At 41.2% G+C, this 18,539-nt stretch overlaps 3 protein-coding genes and 1 pseudogene across 5 annotated transcripts; 3 read left to right on the forward strand and 1 right to left on the reverse strand.

Moving 5' to 3' along the window:
* The first annotated feature begins 175 nt into the window (after positions 1-175).
* ppp1r14ab (protein phosphatase 1, regulatory (inhibitor) subunit 14Ab) lies at positions 176-4,768 on the forward strand. Of its 2 annotated transcripts, none has more exons than XM_077722117.1 (3): positions 176-630; positions 3,587-3,697; positions 4,081-4,768. In XM_077722117.1, the coding sequence occupies exons 1-3, from the start codon at positions 418-420 to the stop codon at positions 4,216-4,218; spliced, it is 462 nt and encodes a 153-aa protein (XP_077578243.1). In that variant the 5' UTR covers positions 176-417; the 3' UTR covers positions 4,219-4,768. The 2 variants fall into 2 exon arrangements, with proteins under 2 accessions (XP_077578243.1, XP_077578242.1); XM_077722116.1 differs by having other exon boundaries at positions 181-630; positions 3,584-3,697.
* Positions 4,769-4,772: 4 nt separating this feature from the next.
* On the reverse strand, positions 4,773-10,167 carry LOC144200163 (transmembrane 4 L6 family member 1). Its single transcript, XM_077722119.1, has 9 exons — positions 9,951-10,167; positions 9,530-9,772; positions 7,854-7,959; positions 7,174-7,489; positions 6,388-6,591; positions 6,243-6,311; positions 6,026-6,180; positions 5,597-5,789; positions 4,773-4,860 (listed from the first exon to the last, which is right to left on the reverse strand). Exons 5-9 carry the CDS (start codon positions 6,562-6,564, stop codon positions 4,840-4,842), a joined length of 615 nt encoding a protein of 204 aa, XP_077578245.1. The 5' UTR covers positions 6,565-6,591; positions 7,174-7,489; positions 7,854-7,959; positions 9,530-9,772; positions 9,951-10,167; the 3' UTR covers positions 4,773-4,839.
* Positions 8,525-11,193, forward strand: rhbdd1 (rhomboid domain containing 1). Its single transcript, XM_077722115.1, has 9 exons — positions 8,525-8,623; positions 9,273-9,451; positions 9,542-9,821; positions 9,892-10,024; positions 10,107-10,195; positions 10,278-10,328; positions 10,393-10,509; positions 10,617-10,713; positions 10,780-11,193. The coding sequence occupies exons 2-9, from the start codon at positions 9,296-9,298 to the stop codon at positions 10,847-10,849; spliced, it is 993 nt and encodes a 330-aa protein (XP_077578241.1). The 5' UTR covers positions 8,525-8,623; positions 9,273-9,295; the 3' UTR covers positions 10,850-11,193.
* A 477-nt stretch (positions 11,194-11,670) lies between these two features.
* LOC144200593 (polypeptide N-acetylgalactosaminyltransferase 17-like) lies at positions 11,671-17,816 on the forward strand (annotated as a pseudogene). Its single transcript, XR_013327152.1, has 10 exons — positions 11,671-12,040; positions 12,986-13,169; positions 13,953-14,119; positions 14,913-15,087; positions 15,199-15,396; positions 16,055-16,444; positions 16,824-16,961; positions 17,129-17,230; positions 17,447-17,608; positions 17,682-17,816. The product of XR_013327152.1 is annotated as a polypeptide N-acetylgalactosaminyltransferase 17-like (transcript).
* The last annotated feature ends 723 nt before the right edge of the window (positions 17,817-18,539 follow it).

Below are 18,539 nucleotides of genomic sequence, written 5' to 3' on the forward strand. Positions count from 1 at the left end.
CAACATCACTTCAACCAGTTTGTACACATAATAGTGCGATTGATTTCTTAAACACGGCTATTTTCTTTCAAGTAATATAATATTGTCCCAACAGAAAGTCTGAATTACCATTTTTGTCATCTTGAAAATTCCATGTCATAATTCTAAATCTGACAGCATGTGAAGGCACCACCGACCACCGCGTGGTTCCCCACCCAGCTTGCCTGCTGCCCCCCAGTCCAAGTCCCGGGTGCGCGTTTACTCTGTGCATTCCATTTCCCATCATCTTTTATACCTATCTCCGTTTGCATTTTCCCCCTCACGCTGCTTACATTCCTTATTCCCCTAAACTAAAAGACAAATCCACTGGGTTCATCTCCTTGCAAGAAGGAAAAGTCTTGATCGAGTCAAGCTTTGACTATAATTTGTCCATCCCCGATGGCGGCCAACCGAGTGGGGCGACGGGTCAACAAGGTGTGCCATCCCCAGTCACCCAACCGGGCCCGCGGCGGAGAGCGTGAGGCGGGCGGCCACAGCCTGCAGCGGCGACAGGCTCGAGTCACCGTCAAGTACAACCGCAAGGAGCTCCAGAGGAGGCTGGACGTGGAGAAGTGGATAGACTGCGGCCTGGACGAGCTTTACGCGGGCAGGGTGAGTGAATAGTGCCCTTGGCACACCCACTGGCACTACCACTAACTACTACTACTACCACTACCACTGGCACATCAGAGATGGGGAAATAAAAACAATCCTTTACAAGTGTTCAAGATGAACAAGTCCATTAAGTTACTTACTGGACTACTTAAATAATAGCTAAAGTACAACTATTGCCACTACTTCTTTTACACGTACACTAATGCTAAAACAGTTATCCTACTACTACTACTAATTGTACTACTGTACTATAATACCAATCCTACAATTATATACTATATACTACTATAGGACTAAAACTTCTCCAGTATTACTGCCACTATAATAGAACTATTATCACTACTAGTACTAAAAGTGGTATAGTAATATATGTATGTATATGTATGTGTATATATATATATATATATATATATATTTCAGCAACTAATTTAATCTAAAATAATATCTAATCTAATGACTACAAACATTGATTTTTTTTAATACCCCACTATTACTGCAAGGATAAAAGCAATAATAAATGTAGTACTACGACAAACAGGACAATTACAGTACAAGTCCATTACTTGTGCAATTTGTACATTTACTCTTGACATTAAGCACTGCAAATGACATTGATGATGTCATTGGTCCAAGACTTTGGCATCTTAAAGAAAGATGCATTTTCAGGCGAGGATGCGTGCGTTTTAGGAATAAATTGTTAAAGGTCACAAGTGGACCAACCATGGAGAGTGGAGACAAACTGGAGCTGACAGCAGAGCACGCAGCTGCAGGCTCATTCGCTATAATGTCTTTGTGTGTGTGTGTGTGTGTGTGTGTGTGTGTGTGTGTGTGTGTGTGTGTGTGTGTGTGTGTGTGTGTGTGTGCACGACTTTTTCTTCCTGACAAGACATCCAAATGCAAACTACTTTTTGACAACACGCGGAGGACATTTTGGCCTGTAACCCTTTCGTGTCAATGGCACAAAATGAGTTGAAGTAGAAGCTCCTTTATACGGCCAATATTACTAAGTACAATAGTACTATGAACCTTTCCTAATAATACTACTATACTAACTATACTACTACAATACTAACACACATTTTTTTAAATAATATTAACACTTCAGGGAAAAGGAAAAAATATAAACAAGCCTTTTGATTGATAAAGTAAGGGTGTAGATAGAGAAGTGTCTTTGTTCATCTCATACACACACACACACATACACACATAGGCATGCATAATAGATGAAGGTAAGGAAATAGACAAGTATTTGTCCCCTGATATTAGCCAGTATGTGTGTGTGTGTGTGTGTGTGTGTGTATATATGTCCGGTGAAAAATGGATAATTACATCTACCCGTTGCCTTCATTTCCTGTGAGATGTCCCATCTGGGTAGTATGCACACACACACACACACACACACACACCCCAACATAGACACACCCCCACACGCACAGCTGAGAATTTTGTGAAGATGAGTATACACACATTTACATGCAGAATGTAAGCACTCCGACACATACACACACATACCAAACATACTGTAAACACACACAAATACCTACACGCAGTACATCAAATACACAAACGTACACACACTCCAGAAGTCTGACTATAAACTAGCTCCAAGATGTATAAAGACTCATAAATACACAGCAATATACACATACATAAACACATTCCGTGATAATGTTATACTCCTAGTTTTGATGATGTGTGTTTATCCAATTATTGGACAATCAATGGAAAAAGAATAGTAGTAAGTAGTAGTTGTAGCTAATCAGGGGACGGAAATGAGGGCAGACAGAAAGACTACAAAGAAGACACATGCTAACAGCTATTAGTACTATTGATTTATGAGCGTCACATCTGTGAGTGTGTGCATGTGTGTGCGCTTGGGGGAGTAGTCTTGAAATGGGAGTCCATATGTCACTGCTAACAACACACAAACACAATTACTACTATTAACACACTTTCAATATTGCCACAACTCCTGTTATTAATACTCGTACTATTCCCGATGAGCCAAATATGAATGCATTGCTGACGATGAATAATCCAGTTCCACTACTACTACAAGTACGACTACCAGTACTACTACAAGTACTACTACTACTGACACTACTACCACAAGTACTACTACTACCACCATATCAGTCCTATTTGTATTAGAGCTACTACTATACAATTTGTACTTCTACGCTACTCTTATTTTTTTGTAACAATACCAAACTATTGCTACTACTTGTACGTTCTTGCGACATCGAAACATGCTTTTTTTTTAGTCGTCCATCTCACTGGTTTCTTTCCCAGCATGCACCTTCCCCCACACTTCATCCTCCCGCGTACACAACTCATAATAGACGGACACAAAGAAGTCAGCATTAACCTAACGAGGTCAAACGGAGCTTCTGTTATGGACTCACACAAAGATTAGTGTGTGTTTTTGTGTGTGTGTTTTTGTGTGTGTGTGCGTAGTAGGGACATTGCTGACACCTCAAATCAGTCCTTGAAAAACAATCCAAACATGAGTTGGACGTGATGACATCACATGAATGTCTGCAGCAGATAAAACCAGAGGGGGCGGAGCCTAATGCAAAAATAAATAAAAGATATACACTTAACACTCAAACTTGTTATACGTGTAGCGTGACTATATTTGGACAGAAGAGAATGACAATAGAACACCATAATGAGGCTAAGGTATGGCAAATAATACCTACACTGTGTGTGAGAAAGGTCAAGAGGAAAATACACACATACATGCACAGCCGTTGATATGATTATGAAACATACCTGCACCTGCTACCCCCAGGTTGTATGTCTTTGGTGGTTTGTCGCCCTCTGTGGGCAGAGAAAAGAAGCACATGTAGATTTTGTTTTTTAATGATGGTTTTTGTTTTGGGTAACATTTGATTGTGGACTGATTTTGGTTGTTGTTGTTGTTGTTTTGTATGCTGGCGATGATGAGGAGTCGGACATGCCAGAGGAGGTCAACATTGACGACCTTCTGGACTTGAAGACGGATGGTGAGCGGACGCAAAGACTGCAGGAGATTCTTCAGTCGTGCAACAACAACACAGAGGTGAACAATATTTTCCACTAGCTAACATATTTGAATCATTTAATTGTATCCTAATAATTGACTTACCCATGCCCCAGATAGCCGGTTTTTCAAGTAGCCTTGCTTAAAATGATGTATTCCCACTGCCAGATCAACTTTAAATCTAAACAGAAAACAAAATATTTTTTTAATCACATGACACCAACTTGTTCGTTTATCTTTTTGTGGGAGGTGGCTGAAACAGATGTCAGACTCATTCCCTTGTTTATTGACAGCGACACTATTATTACTACTACTACTGACTACTACAAGATCTAGAACCCATTTTAACTGGTCAAAGGTCTATCACTGTCAATGAGTCGAGGGGATTTGCATTGAACTGAACACGAGCGGTCTCCCGACAGGCGTTTGTCGGCGACCTGGTGGTCAAACTTCACGGGCTCCAGAAGCAGGAGGAGCTGCACAACGACGGCATCGACCTACCGCAGCTCCACATCTACCCCGCCCGGACCGGCTCGGGTGACCGAGGCGTGTTGCACTGAGGTGCTGAGCGCTCCCCCTGAAATCAAACCCTGGGATTGTGACTGTGAACACACGCCCAAAAGCCACACACAGCGCAACACATGCGGGTGAGTGTGAACTTTTGAGCAAAACAAAGGCACGCTCGACATAGTACACCCAACCCGAACCTTTGAAGCACAACAGGAAGTGGACCATCTGAACTTTTGACATTGAAGTATTGATTTTGATTAACAAAGAATCTTGCTAGTCAGGATTTTGTTCTCCAGTTCCATTTTCTCTTGTCACTCATTCACAAACACGATGTCACACACGTCGTTTAGAATTATGCAAATACAGGCACACGTAAATAATACGATATAAAAATGATTTAAGTCGACGTAACACACACTGGCAGTCAAGTCTTGAAACCATATCAGACATCATTGCAAAATATAGCACACACATTTCACATTATAAATGTACCAAATACACAGATCATGCACATAAAAGGAGTTCACTAATGACTTATGTGATGTCTGAGGTTTCCGCTGTTTGTATTTGATTTGAAATAAAATCACCTTTTACTCTGAAGGGCTGTCCTTTTTCACATGGCGTTTAACTTCTTGATCAAATCTTCACCATACTTCTGAGCTCTGTAACCTTTAAGACATTTTCCACATAGTCTGAAAACGAGTTAGAGAATAGTAATCTGTCATTAGTATATCAAAGCAAGATTCCTTTTCTGATCTTTTGACATAATTATGCCATCATGTAATCACATCTTCCTGGATAAGAATCCCTCTATTTATTCTTGAACATAAAAAGAAAGACAGAAACACATATTTTCCATAGTTGGAAGTACATAAAAATAAAAAAAAGCAGACAAGTAAGAGGAAAGATAACAAAAAAACTGAAATTTAATTAACGGGCATGTCAAGACCTTTCATCGGGTGGAAACAGCACCACTGGCAGGTATCAAGTGGTACTGCACCCACCACCAGAACAGCAATACACTTTGAGAAGTGTAATGAAATATAAACAGGTAAAATCAACAAGAAACGATTAGAATAAAACACCATCAAAAAATAATAATAAATAGAATAGTGATTTAAAAACCACTAAAATAAACCAAGATGGGAAAAATACATCAAAATAACATGCCTATCATGTCACAACAAAAAGTTCAAATCAAATAAAAATAACCACCGACCAGCTTATTTTCTTCAAGTTTTCTACTCTTAATTAGGCTTCATTGTTTATAAAGTGCGTCAGTCCATAAATGATTCATAAATAAATACTATCGGCGCCGAGAGGATGATGTCATCAAGTTGTCATACCTGAAACGCAAGCATGCAATTAATAATGTGCCCAGATTCGGGTCCTTGTTCTTTTTATTTGCAACGACAATGAGGGCCCCACCTTGTGGTCACTTGACCCACGCCCCATGATGACACCCAGCAGGGTGTTGACGAGGTTGGTGGCGCAAAGGAGCGCTTGCAGGCCACTAGCGCTGGCTAAGATGCTAAAGAGAACCAGATTCCACTGGACCACGCCTCTGGGTTTCAAACAGGTGCCCCACCACATGCTGCTGTTGTGCAGGTACCCGGCATCCCTGTGATACGGTCAAGCTAAGTCAAAATCATGTGGTGTCAAACTCGAGGCTCGCGGGGCCATATCTGGCCCACCACAATATTTTGTGTGGATCAAATTAAAAAAAAAAAATCATGAAAAAATAATGCAGTAATCCCTCGAATATCACGGCTTTTACTTTAAAGTAGTGTGTTCAATTGAAATGGATTTTGACAAACTATTGCAAGTCTGAGAGTTATGATGTTTGGTGTTTATTACCTGTCGGGGGTGGGCTTAAGGGGCACACCCCAGGCTGGTCCACTTGTGGTGTTATAGAGACAAAGTGGACCTTGGACCAGGCCCGTCAGGCTCACCAGGCAACAAAAGGCAGAAGACAACAGACATACACATGAGTACAACGCCTGACGTAACATCTGTGCAAAAAAAAAAAACAGAATTAGAGATGGACCAATCATCGGAATTTGTCAAATTGTACCTGTGTTCTAAAGGCGCAGCATCCCGTTGTTTGACTGCCCTGCAAAAATGCGCGTGCGCCAAGCATCATCTGAAAAACAAAAGCACACATTGAGTAAGAGCCAAAACATCACAAGAAAGTCACCCCGCCCGTCGTGCGGTCTCACCATGAGTCCGGAGCTCCAGAAACCCGTGGCCCAGCAGGCCTCTCTGGTCACGTGACCCTCCAATAGGAAGTGAATATTCAGCTCGGGCATCAGCAGCAGGAAGTTGGCCACCACGCACACCATGGCTAGGGCGGCCAGAGACACGCCCACGCAGCGCAGACATCGGGACACGCACATCCTGCGATTTTTGGATGGAACACCTCACTGTAAAAAACAAAAAAAAAATCTCTTTTCAGTCGTTTTTGGTTATTGCGGAAAATGCATTCATTCTTGGTGAAATAAGACAATTTGCCATTATTATTATTTTTTTCTCTTTTCAGGTCAACTTCCAAACAAAACTTATTTGTATATGTTAAAAAAAAAAACAACTTAATGGAAAAATTTGGAAATAAACTCACAAAAAATGGAAAGCAGAAGCTGGCACATTTGTAAAAATAAATGGATTTAAACCATTAACTTGAAAAAAATGATAATATAATTGAATAAACCCAAAAAAATGTAAATGTTAGTGATGTAAAGAAAGTAAAGAATGAATCAAAGTTACAAAATAGCTATACGAGTAAAAACTAATGTATATTTTACTTCTATTGGTAGGCTAGTAATATTAAAATGAAACTATATTTATACCCCAAAATATATCTGCCATTTGTGGGTTAATTCAAATATTATTTTTCACTACTAAGATGATACGAGCAACTCAATTTTGAGCATTCAGGCAATTTTGTATTAAAATTATCAGGCTATTGATTATTGTTCTGAATATGAAATGTAGTCCTTCGTACTCACCAAGCAAGCGATGGACGTCCACCATGGAGTGGACCCGAAGAGGAAGCAGGTTGTCTCTAAAAAGGACAAATGAGTACATCTCTGTTACCTTATAAGGACGTAGGAAGTGTCCTGTGGTCGTAAATAACGCGCTAGGAAACACTTGGGATGACAAATGACCTTATTTTGCGTGATGGAATATTCATGAATGTGATTGGACATCAGTGCCCGTGCGGGTAAAAATAATGACGGCATGACAAAATAGATACTTCGTCTTTTTTCTATTTTCACTTCTTCTTGAAAACGTCTCGGCGTGATTTTTGTGGACGGACAAATTCTAAGAAGAAAACACAATTTGGAGAATTTTTTTGAATAATCTCAGCAGATTGGCTTTCCTTTTGGTGATGTCATTCATACCCATTGTCACAAATCCAAATTTCCACCCCAATGTTTTGCCAATAGTGGCTTAATAAATGTTCTTTATACAAATATTACAACATAATCCCCAAAAATTTCAGTTTCAACGTGTGTGGGTATAAGTGACATCACAAAATGGCTGCGTAAGCAGTCATTTTATTTATCTTAAATATCAATTACTCCGTGGAAGGTCTATACAATTATTCAGTAACAAATATAAGTACTTCAAATATTTACATAAATTAGATATTTTTTAAACGAGAAAAATATTGTTTGCTTCCTACCCAGGTGATAGCAGAGGCCATTTTTGCTTTGTTGTCAATGTCACATGATCAACCAGGAAGTGGCAAACCAGGTCAGTTTGTGTGATGAAACTTCCTCTCAGCTGGACTAAAAAAAAATAAAAATAAACAAATGTGAGTCATCGAATAGACATTTTAGTGTCTTTCTGCCAGAAATGTCTCTTCCTTGAGGAACTTTAAATTGCATAATCAGCTACTTCAGTTGTGACCAAGGTTAAAATAGTTTTGTAATATATCATCCAGAAAATAAAAATAAGTAATTTGGTATTTGATTGTTTTGGGGACAAATGTTTCAACGGAATTTTTTTCAAAATATATTTTAAGGACGATTTGTTATTACAATGTGCTCTTGGTTAAAATGTAACTTTTTTTAGTGCCTATAATATATCTTTATACACGCAGTAAAGTTGCAACTCTAACAGGAAGTGGGATCAGACACCTGGAAAACGAAGTTCCTTCAAAATTAAATAGACATGTTACCATTTTATCACTTGAGCACTCATTTTGATCGATTAACAAGCAGCAGCGGCTCCTTTTAAATTTCAACGTACAAAGTAGAATAAATAGCAAAATAATGGGACTTTTAGGCCGAAAGCACATTTCCAAAAAGTTTTCTTTTGGTGAATCTCGCTGTCATCAGCGGCCGAAAAACTCAACGATGACGTGCACTTGGCGCTTTCGTCATACTATTTACAAGGAGCTTCATTGGTTAGCTTGAGTATTAGCACTTCAACAAGAAACAACACAAAGTAGTAAGTTTCTTTCATATATAACGAAAGCACCTATAAATGCTTTAAAGATTTACTCTGCGTGTATTTTGTCGGCACGCGTGCACTACATCACTATTTATCAGTAGTCGCATCTTGCTAAATTGAAACTCGAACGTATTAAAAAGAAAACGAAACTGCATTAATAAAAAATCTGACAACAATCAACAAGCGTCTTGGCTCAAATGTAAATTAAATTAGAATAATGATAAGAATTATTAAGCTCGTTTTCGAGTGGGAAAAGTTGTAAACATTAACTCATTGATTGCCAATCGGCTAATTTAGCAATCCCAGTTAGAATACATTTTTTTAAATATATTCCTATCAATAAATTAAAAGACGGCGTGATGGTGGTGGAAGTAATCAAAACAAGTTAATTCCTTCATTTTCTGTGCTGCTAATCCTTACAAGGGGTCGCTCGCGGGGGTGCTGGAGCCTATCCTGCCAGCCAATCACAGGGCACCAGGAGACAAAGGACACCCAATCGTAGTTCAGGGCAATTTAGAGTGCTCAACCACCCTACGCTGCATGTTTTTGGAATGTGGGAGGAAACCGGAGTACCCCGGAGAAAACCCACGCAAGCCTGGGTAAAACTTTTGTCCGCCATTTTGAAAACTAATCTCCCCATCCACAGGAAACAGAAGAGCCTCCGTGAGGATGCGCGGAAGCCGTCAGCGTAGCTCCTACCTGGGCCTGTTGCTGCTTTTTTCGCAGCTCTACCAGGTGGGCTTTGACAACATCCCCCCCGTCACCCTGGCCACGTTGGGCCTCAACGCCTACCTTTTCCTCTTCCCCGCCGTGCCGCTTATGAAGGTATATTTGCCCAAAATATCGCCGCGACAACTGCTATTTCAATACTGTAACAAGTATCATGTGTCCGAATTGACTCACCCCGCCCGGCAGGCGTGCGTGAGCGTCCATCGGGCGTACGACTGGGGCGAATGGCGGCGCCTCCTGCTGTCTCCTTTCCACCACGCCGACGACATGCACCTCTACTTCAACATGGCCTCCTTCCTGATGAAGGGCATCCGTCTGGAACGCCGCCTGGGCTCCACTTGGTTCGCGTACGCCCTGGCCGTCTTCTCGCTGCTCACCGGCGCCATCTACCTGGCGCTGGAGGCCGGTCTCACCCACCTGACAGAGGACCAGTCGTACAGCGCGGCGTGCGCCGTTGGGTTTTCAGGTCAGAACTTTTGCGTCAACGTGACTTGGAATTTTTTTTTCTATTAACATTTTTTTTTTAATGTTTTTAGGGGTTATTTTTGCACTCAAAGTGCTCAACAATCACTACCACCCCGGCGGAGTGACTTACGTGATGGGCTTCCCGGTGTCCAATCGCTACGCCAGTTGGGTGGAACTGATCCTCATCCACATCACGTCGCCTGGGCAAGTCTGGCGTCGCTGGGTGGGAAAGAGGCCAAACGTAGGGGGCGCCACATGAGCCTGTTTGTCTCTTTGGGGTCATCAGGACCTCCTTTGTGGGTCACTTGGCGGGCATCCTGGTGGGACTCCTCTATACCGTCGGACCACTGAAAAAAGTCATGAAAATGTGTGCAGGTTAGTGGATATCACAAGGAAAACAACCTGTGTATTTTTTTACCTTAAATTTGCATATCGTCCTCCACATTGTTGTCATCAGGGAGGAGACCATTCGACACCTTCACGCCTAGGACGTCATTCAGATCCTCGGGTAAGCTTCCACACTTATACAAGTCCATTTTGAGGACATTTTTTTCAAATGAGTGCACGCTTAGGCTACAGCGGCACCAGAAACTCCTTCGCCGATCGCCACACCACGTCATCATCGTCGTTTAGGATGACGGAAGAAGAGCAGTTGGCAGCGGCCATCAGGAACAGTCTCCATGACACAGGTGATCCTTAAAAAAAGTGTAATTCCATTAACCATCATTGTAGGATGACACAAAAGCAACAATATTGCATTGATATTTATTTTTTCTTACCCATCGTGTTTTTCCAGGTGGACATCACGGCGCCGATCCGCCGCCGTACGGCTTCCGCTTGACGGATGAGGAGCTCCGGGCGAGGAGGCTGACGAGAATAGGCGGCGGCTTCAGGTGAAAAAAGGCCAGAAGACAGCCAATGAAAACCTTTTGTGCCAAATTTGTATTATTAATCGCCAGGAGGAACTCCAAATGGACCCCAAAAGCGTTCTGTTGTGGCCTGAGAAGGATTTTTGGGGGTGGGATATGATGCCAGTTGACCCGGGGGCGACATTTGTGTTTTTTAGCGCAATTGTAAAGTGGGGTTTGGTTGCGGGAGCGGTTTTTCAGCGGGTGTGGTTCACCTTTTTTTTGTATGAAATGCGGCCTATTGACGTTCCCTTTGAATTGGGACTTTAGAGTACAGTGGTTTCCACCCTGAATGTGGTGAGAGATTAATGAAAATGGAAAATGATAATGACTTTAATTTGATTAGAACAATTGAGTGTGTTCCCATATTGAAATGTTATCAAGCACCACCCTAGCCGCTCCTTTATATTTCTTTCTTTATTCTTATTTTTTCAATGTAACCAAATAAAATTGTATTTTTTGCTATGCTTTGATATTTCTTTTTGAATTTGCAAAATACGCACAAGTCACTCCATTTGTTATTCTTACATTTATTTCAATCATTTAATTCTATTGAGAATGACTCACTAGCACAGCTTTTGAAAATGTTTTTTTTGGGATGTCCCAATCACCAGTCTGAGATTTAAAGACTTACTTATTTTAAAAAGCAGAAATTTGGTTTAAATAAATAAAAATAAATAAAAAACGATACAAACCTTTCTGAGAATTTTTGAAAAAAACTTAGAAAAAAAACTTTTGGAACAAGTCACCAAATTAATTCTAGTTTAAGTTAGTTATTTGAAAAGGTCAATTTTCTGGGGGTGAGTCAAATGTTGCGATTTTTTTTTGGTCTTGCGTCAACCGCCCTAACAAGCGAGAGGCGTGGTGACACCTCATTTTAAGCATTCCAGCCACACTCGCGCGCTAATTACACCTTAATGACTGTATAACAACTGTTACCTTCACACCAGTTGGTTGACTTTTCACGTGGAAGGCAAGGCAGGCAGTCCGTCCGTCCGAGTCATGGCTCTCAAGCTAAAGAACTGGAAGCTCCTTCTCTTGCTTAACCTTTTGGGACTTTTTGGAATATACTTTTTATCCAGTAACATTAACCTGCAGCAGAGTAGTCCCGTTCAGCAGGCTTCTACACCCGTGGATGACTCCTGGATGCTGGAGAAAAGACGGGATTTGAAAGCGGAACCAAAACTGCAACCCGTTTTGGATCTGGATCTGGAACGAGAACAAGAGCAAGAGGAGATGGATGAGAGCAACGTCAAGGAGCTGAAGGAGAGACTTCGGAGTCTGGAGGAGATTGTTTACGGGCCCCTCAACGGTAGGATTTAATCGGGTTTTATTGGAATTGATGCCAATAATTGAGATCAATGTATTTTTTGTCATACAAAGCAATTGGAGAGAAAAAAGATATAAAGCAACAATAGAACTCCAAACTTTGATTAACTTTAACTCTAGCTTTGCATGACTAAGTCACACAAAAAGAATGGATAAAAAGAAGTTTAAAAAAGAATAATAATAATAATTAAAACGACAACACCCATACCATAATGTCAAAACAATAGTAACCAAAGTGACAAAGAGTTTCAGTGCAAGATTTTAAATGAGTTTGATTTAATGAATAAGGGACACTACATATTAATGAACATAGTTATAATGAGTCACAAAATGACTCATGTGTTCACCTTTTTCAAGTTTCAACGTAGGACAATTCATCACAAAATCCAACAAGTAGCAAAATGCTAGCTGTTTTCCATGCCGATTAGCGTTAGCGGTTTGCCATTATCATTTGCAGTTAATGGGTTTAGTAGATTCCATTAGCTCATCGTATACATGTAAAGTAGTGCTAGCCTTTAGCATCTGCTTAGCATTAGTGATCACATTCTGAGTAGATGATAATTGGCTAAAGCGTCATAATGCGCTCCTGACAAAGTGGCCTAACGGTAACATTAGCTACATGCTAATACACGTTTTGAGGACACAATTTGTTATTTATTTAACGTTTTCAAAAGGGAAATGTGCACCAATATCGGGTAACGTCAACAATATCATTTCATCCCCAAATGTCAACACTCCTTATCCATATCAGAGTCACGGGGGTGCCGGATCCTATTCTAGAGATAAACCACCCAATTGGCTTTGGCCGACAATCGATTTTGCTACAAAAAAAGTGTCTCTGTTGGCTTTCAGTGTTAAATTGTTGGTATACACTCAAACTTATGTTACTTTCAAGATTTACCTTAGATTATATTGACGTTGCGTTCAGGTCTGGCCAAACCACTGGGACTGGTGGAAGGCTTCAGGGCTCCGGGTTGGGACGGCGTTCCCATCCTTCTGTCTGAGGAAGAGGAGAAAGAAGCTCAAAACGAGATGCTGAAATATGGCTACAGTTCCTTGATGAGCGACAAGATCTCTTTGGATCGACTACTGCCGGACTTCAGACCCAGCAAGTGAGTCAAACAAATCAAAAAGAGTAAACAATTTCCCCAAACTACACTTTTCTCCATAGTTTCCTACCAAAGGATCATACTGCATTCATTATATTAGAATAATTATGTTAGGCCACGGGGTGTCAGACTCATTTTAGATATAATATTTCGATTTTTTTATTTTTATAAGCAGATTAAAAGCCCCTTATATTCAGTTTTTTATGGATCTAAAACAATGTTTAATTGACCTATTTTTTAAATATATTTTTAGATTTTACAAAATGATTTTTGAAGTAAAAACACAGAAAAAAATGATTAAAAAAATGACAATTATTGATTTAAAGGGGAAAATCAGGAAATTTAATTTAATTTTTTTTCTAAAACAGAAAGTGGGCACTCATGATTGACTTTCCCGGGCCACATAAAATGATTCGGCGGGCCAGATTTGGCCCCCGGGCCGCCACTTTGACACATGTAGGTTAGGGCGTCGGCATGATAGCTCTGGGCTTTTGAATTCAAATTCAGGTGGGTCCACTTTTGAGGCAATTTGCATGCTCTCCCCCGGCCTGTGTGGGTTTCGTTCCGGTTACTCCGGTTTCCTCCCACATTCCAAAGACCCACATGCTAGGCTAATTTGACACTCTAAATTTCCCCCAACTATGAGGGATTGATTATTTGTCTCCTCCTGCCCTGCGATTGGCTGGTTGCAGCAAAATTATATTATAGTCTGTAAATCCAGATTAAAAATCCAATCCAAACTCAATGGGAATGCCCTTGTGTGTGTGTGTGTGTGTGTATGTGCAGATGCACGGAACTGAGCTACCCAGAAGATCTTCCCAGCATCTCCCTCATCTTCATTTTTGTCAACGAGGCGCTGTCGGTCCTCCTGCGCTCCATCCACTCGGCGGTGAATCACACTCCGGCCCACCTGCTGAAGGAAATCATTTTGGTCGATGACTACAGCGATGACGGTATGAACCAACACACTCTGCGTTTTGACAAAAAAAACATGAAAAAGCATGCATTTTTAGTCATTTCACTGCCTATAAAAGTAGAAAATGGTCCCAGATTGATGTTGACAAAATGGTTAACCTGATGATAGTTTAGCGGAGAGCCATAAGCACCCATCAAAAGAGTCACACGTGGCTCCTGAGCCATAGGTTCCCTACCCCTGTTCTAAGCAGACAACAACAACTAATTGCATAACTCCTCCTGCTCGTTAAAAAAAAAACATTAAAAGCATTATATGTTGGATTACGGTGTCAAAAGGACCTTTTCATGTACAACCAGACAGACGAGTTGATCTTCTTTTTCAGTGATCATGCGCTCCTTAAAAACGTCTCAGACAGACTTTTTAGCTCATTCATGCTCTAAGTGCGTAATTAAATGTTTTCTTTTTTTATGAGCGGGGCGCCACAAAAGGCATTTTGTCAATTTTCTACCAGCAATAACTTCAAAGGCCAATGAGTTAAACGGGAATCCTAAAATGTCCTAAGCCACCAGGAAGTCACCTGGAAATGCCCCCAAATCATCAGAAACTATTAAAAAAATAAGTAGCATCCCTCAAAATCAATAGAAAATAGTAAAGTTAGGTAGTGACTTAATGGTGAGGTTGAAAAAAAGCCTTGATTCAGTTCGTCATCATTTTTCTTTGTTACAAATACGGCTTATATGCGAGAAAAATACGTTAACTGAATCTGGTTCTACCATGAGCTGAGGTCATCCCATGAAAAGTGAAAAGGTGTCATTGTTGTGGTATTGCAGAGCTACTAAAAAAACCTCTGGAGCACTATGTGAACAAACGCTACCCCGGTCTGGTCAAGATTGTCCGGAACAAGAAGAGGGAGGGTCTCATCCGGGCCCGGATCGAGGGATGGAAGGCGGCCACCGGCGACGTGACGGGCTTCTTTGACGCCCACGTGGAATTCACGCCATTCTGGTAAGGCCCAGTCCAAATCGAATGGACGTCAAAGACTAAAGACCACGTCATCTGGTCTGGTTAATAATAGGCCTATAACAAATGAGCTCATAATCAAAGAACCTTCCTCAGGGCGGAGCCTGTTCTGGCCCGGATCAAGGAAGACATAACCAGAATCATCCTCCCGTCCATCGACAACATCAAGTACGACAACTTTGAGCTGGAAACCTACGGTCTCCCGGCTCACGGCTTCGACTGGCAACTGTGGTGTAAATACATCTCGGCCTCCAAAGAGTGGAAAGAGCTAAATGACGAAACCGCCCCCATCAGGTAAGACTGCGTCACTTGAAAAAGAGCGCAATGGGGCAAATGGGGGCGTGGCTTCATGGCTAAGAGTTGCAAAGGGAACCTTCTCCATTGGCTACAGCTCACTCGCCCTATTTGTAACCCAACTGCCCTCCTACGGGCGGTGGGTCAACTGTTCTTTGGGGGGCCGGAGCAAATACTGAAAATATTATGAAATATGGCCTGCACAATAATCTTAAATTCAACCTACATTCTCTCGCACTTAACACTAGATGTAGCAAGTCCTTTAAAGTCCGCCTCTTTAAAAGCTATGGCGTTAAAATCTGATTGTTCATTTTTTGAGCCCGTTACCCTCATGGACTGATCGCGGGGGTGCTGGAGCCTATCCCAAATTTGTTGAAATTAAAGGATTTTTAACATGAATTGATTTTTCTCGGCAAGATGTCTCCAGTTCTGGGGTCCGGGCTTCGATCCCAGGTGGGTCGTCACCGTGTAGATTTGGCATGGTCTCCCTGGGCTTGCTTGGTTTTTCTGCGGGTACCCCGGTTTCCTCCCACGTCGAATAAATATGCATGCTAGGTTAGGTAGTTGAATTGGTAGTCCTTTTTCTCCAATTTAGGGTGTCCCAGAGTTAGCTGAATGAACAAATGAATGACTATCAGGTTTTGTGTTGACGTGACAGGAGCCCCGCCATGATTGGCTGCTCATTCGCCGTTCACCGGGTTTTCTTTGGCGAACTGGGCCTCTTCGACCCAGACATGGAAGTCTACGGGGGAGAGAACGTAGAGCTGGGCATCCGAGTGAGTATACTACATCTCCCCTGAAAAGTCGTGTGGGCAGCCGCATCTTTGTGTGGGACTCAATCCGAGTGCGCCCCCCGCAGGTGTGGCTGTGCGGCGGCAGCATGGAAATGCTGCCTTGCTCCCGAGTGGCTCACATAACACGCTTCAAGAAACCTTACCTGGCGGAGCCTCTGCACATCCCCATGCGGCGCAACGGCCTTCGCGTGGCAGAAGTGTGGTTCGATGAATACAAGAAAAACTTCTACATGGCGTGGAATATTCCCATGGAGGTAAACGTCACATCCCGAGGGCGCCGGAGTTCGGGCAAACACATTCTGAAATGAAAGACAAATATTAGTTAATTATTCCTGAACCAATTGCAGTGCTGCCAAATACTATGAACGTTCCATAAGTTTCATCTACTACCAAACTACTAAATACATATTTTGTATCCAAACTATGAAATAAAAAGCAGCCAATATTTTTGTTTTTAACAATTTACATGAACAAAAATGTCAATGTTGAAAGTTTTTGGGCTATTTTAACTTACCATAACAGTTCATTTCAAAACATTACGCATTACATTTTGCACTTTGTCATTAAAGACACACATACATGTATATAAGGATGAATATTAGCCTTGAAAATGAAATAAGCGTGTCACGACAGGGTCATGGCATCGACTACGGAAACATATCTAGCAGAGTGGAACTCAGAAAGAAACTACAGTGTAAGAACTTCAAGTGGTACCTGGACAACGTGTACCCGAAGATGAGGACGTACCAAGACACCATCCTCTACGGCACAGTAAGATTATTATTATATTTAAATGGTGGTGAATTCACAAAATGACAGGAAAGCCCTTAAAACTATAGTGGTGTGTTCTTTAGTTGCAGTGTTTGAAGTGGTAAAAATGCCAAAGTTACTGCATGTTTAGGCTAATGAAGTTGCTTGGTTCTGATTGGTCACTTCAGATGAACAACAGCCATTCCAATTTCAGCCATCTGTGTTTGGACCAAGGGGACAGGGTGGACCACGCCCCCATTCTTTTCTCCTGCCATGGCCTACCCTCACAGGTACTATTTTATTGTATACATTAAATACTGCACCAATAATCAACTAAGAACACAGTAAATTTGCCTGGTGAAAAAGAGTACAACAATAATCAAAGTCTTGTGCACATATAAGCTGTACTCTTGATTTAGTCATAATTATTCTGATACAAATATGGCTTATATGCGAGAAAATACAGTATTGATCATTCCATACCCTCAATTATCTTGTGTCTACAGCTGGTGCGCTATACCAGTAAAAGTCAACTTTACGTGGGTATGCTGGGCAACAGTTTTTGGGAAACACGCTGTCTGGTGGACATGGTGAACACTGAAAAGCCGCAGCTACTGGATTGCGACCAGGTGGGGAACGTCCAGCAGACCAGATGGAAGTACACGCAGGTGAGGCTTCCATCCATAGTTGAATTGTTTCTTTGAAACAAAAGTGAGTTTGGCTTTAATTTTTTTAACACAGGACGGCAAGGTGGAAAACATGGCCACGGGTCGCTGCATGGAGATCGAACCTACGTCAGACAATTGGTACAGGCTGGTGATGCGGACTTGCACGGGCCAGCGGTGGAACTTGAAAATTCCACCGATACGATACTGACTCATTTTCAAGTGTATATTAGTTTTCCAGTGTTTCATTTTATCTGGATGTTGTATTGTGTACATTAATGTGTATTATATTAAAGTAGAAAAATAAATATATTTCTTTTCACATTTTTTTCAGCCTCATTATGTTTCATTAGGGTGAGAGTACTTTTATACTAGTAGTACTACTACTAATAGTAGTTTGTTATATTTATAGCGTGCTTCGCTAACATTTTGTCACTCTAAATCGGTTCTTCAAGAACTTATTGATAACTTTGGATACTTTTGGATAACGTTATTCTTTATTCATCCTGTATTCGGGTAATTACATTGTGACAGAAGCAAGTTATTAGTGAGATTAGTGTCCTTAAATGCTGCATCATAAGGTCCTTTGGACAGTATTTTGTAGCCCCCAACTTGACACCTGGGGCTCATTGTCTTTAATTACAGTACAGTACAAGCTAGCATAACTCAAGCAAATGTTAAAATCCGGCTTTATTTTTGTAGTTAGCCAAACAAATGTACCGTCAGCGCCTTATAATATATTCACATTGGAGAACAGATATGATCATTTGTTCATTTCGTAAAAGAATAACCAAGTTTAAATTAATTTTAGAAACTTACTTGTGGATGCGGCGAAGGTACGTTGTCCGTTAGTCAAATTTGAATATGTGCGGAAAGCCGGAAGTAACTCGCCACCTTCCGCTCCGCACAGCGACTCCTGATTGGTTAAGAAAAG

This window comes from Stigmatopora nigra, chromosome 8, assembly GCF_051989575.1.
Source record: "Stigmatopora nigra isolate UIUO_SnigA chromosome 8, RoL_Snig_1.1, whole genome shotgun sequence".
In the NCBI taxonomy this organism is placed as follows: Eukaryota; Metazoa; Chordata; class Actinopteri; order Syngnathiformes; family Syngnathidae; genus Stigmatopora; species Stigmatopora nigra.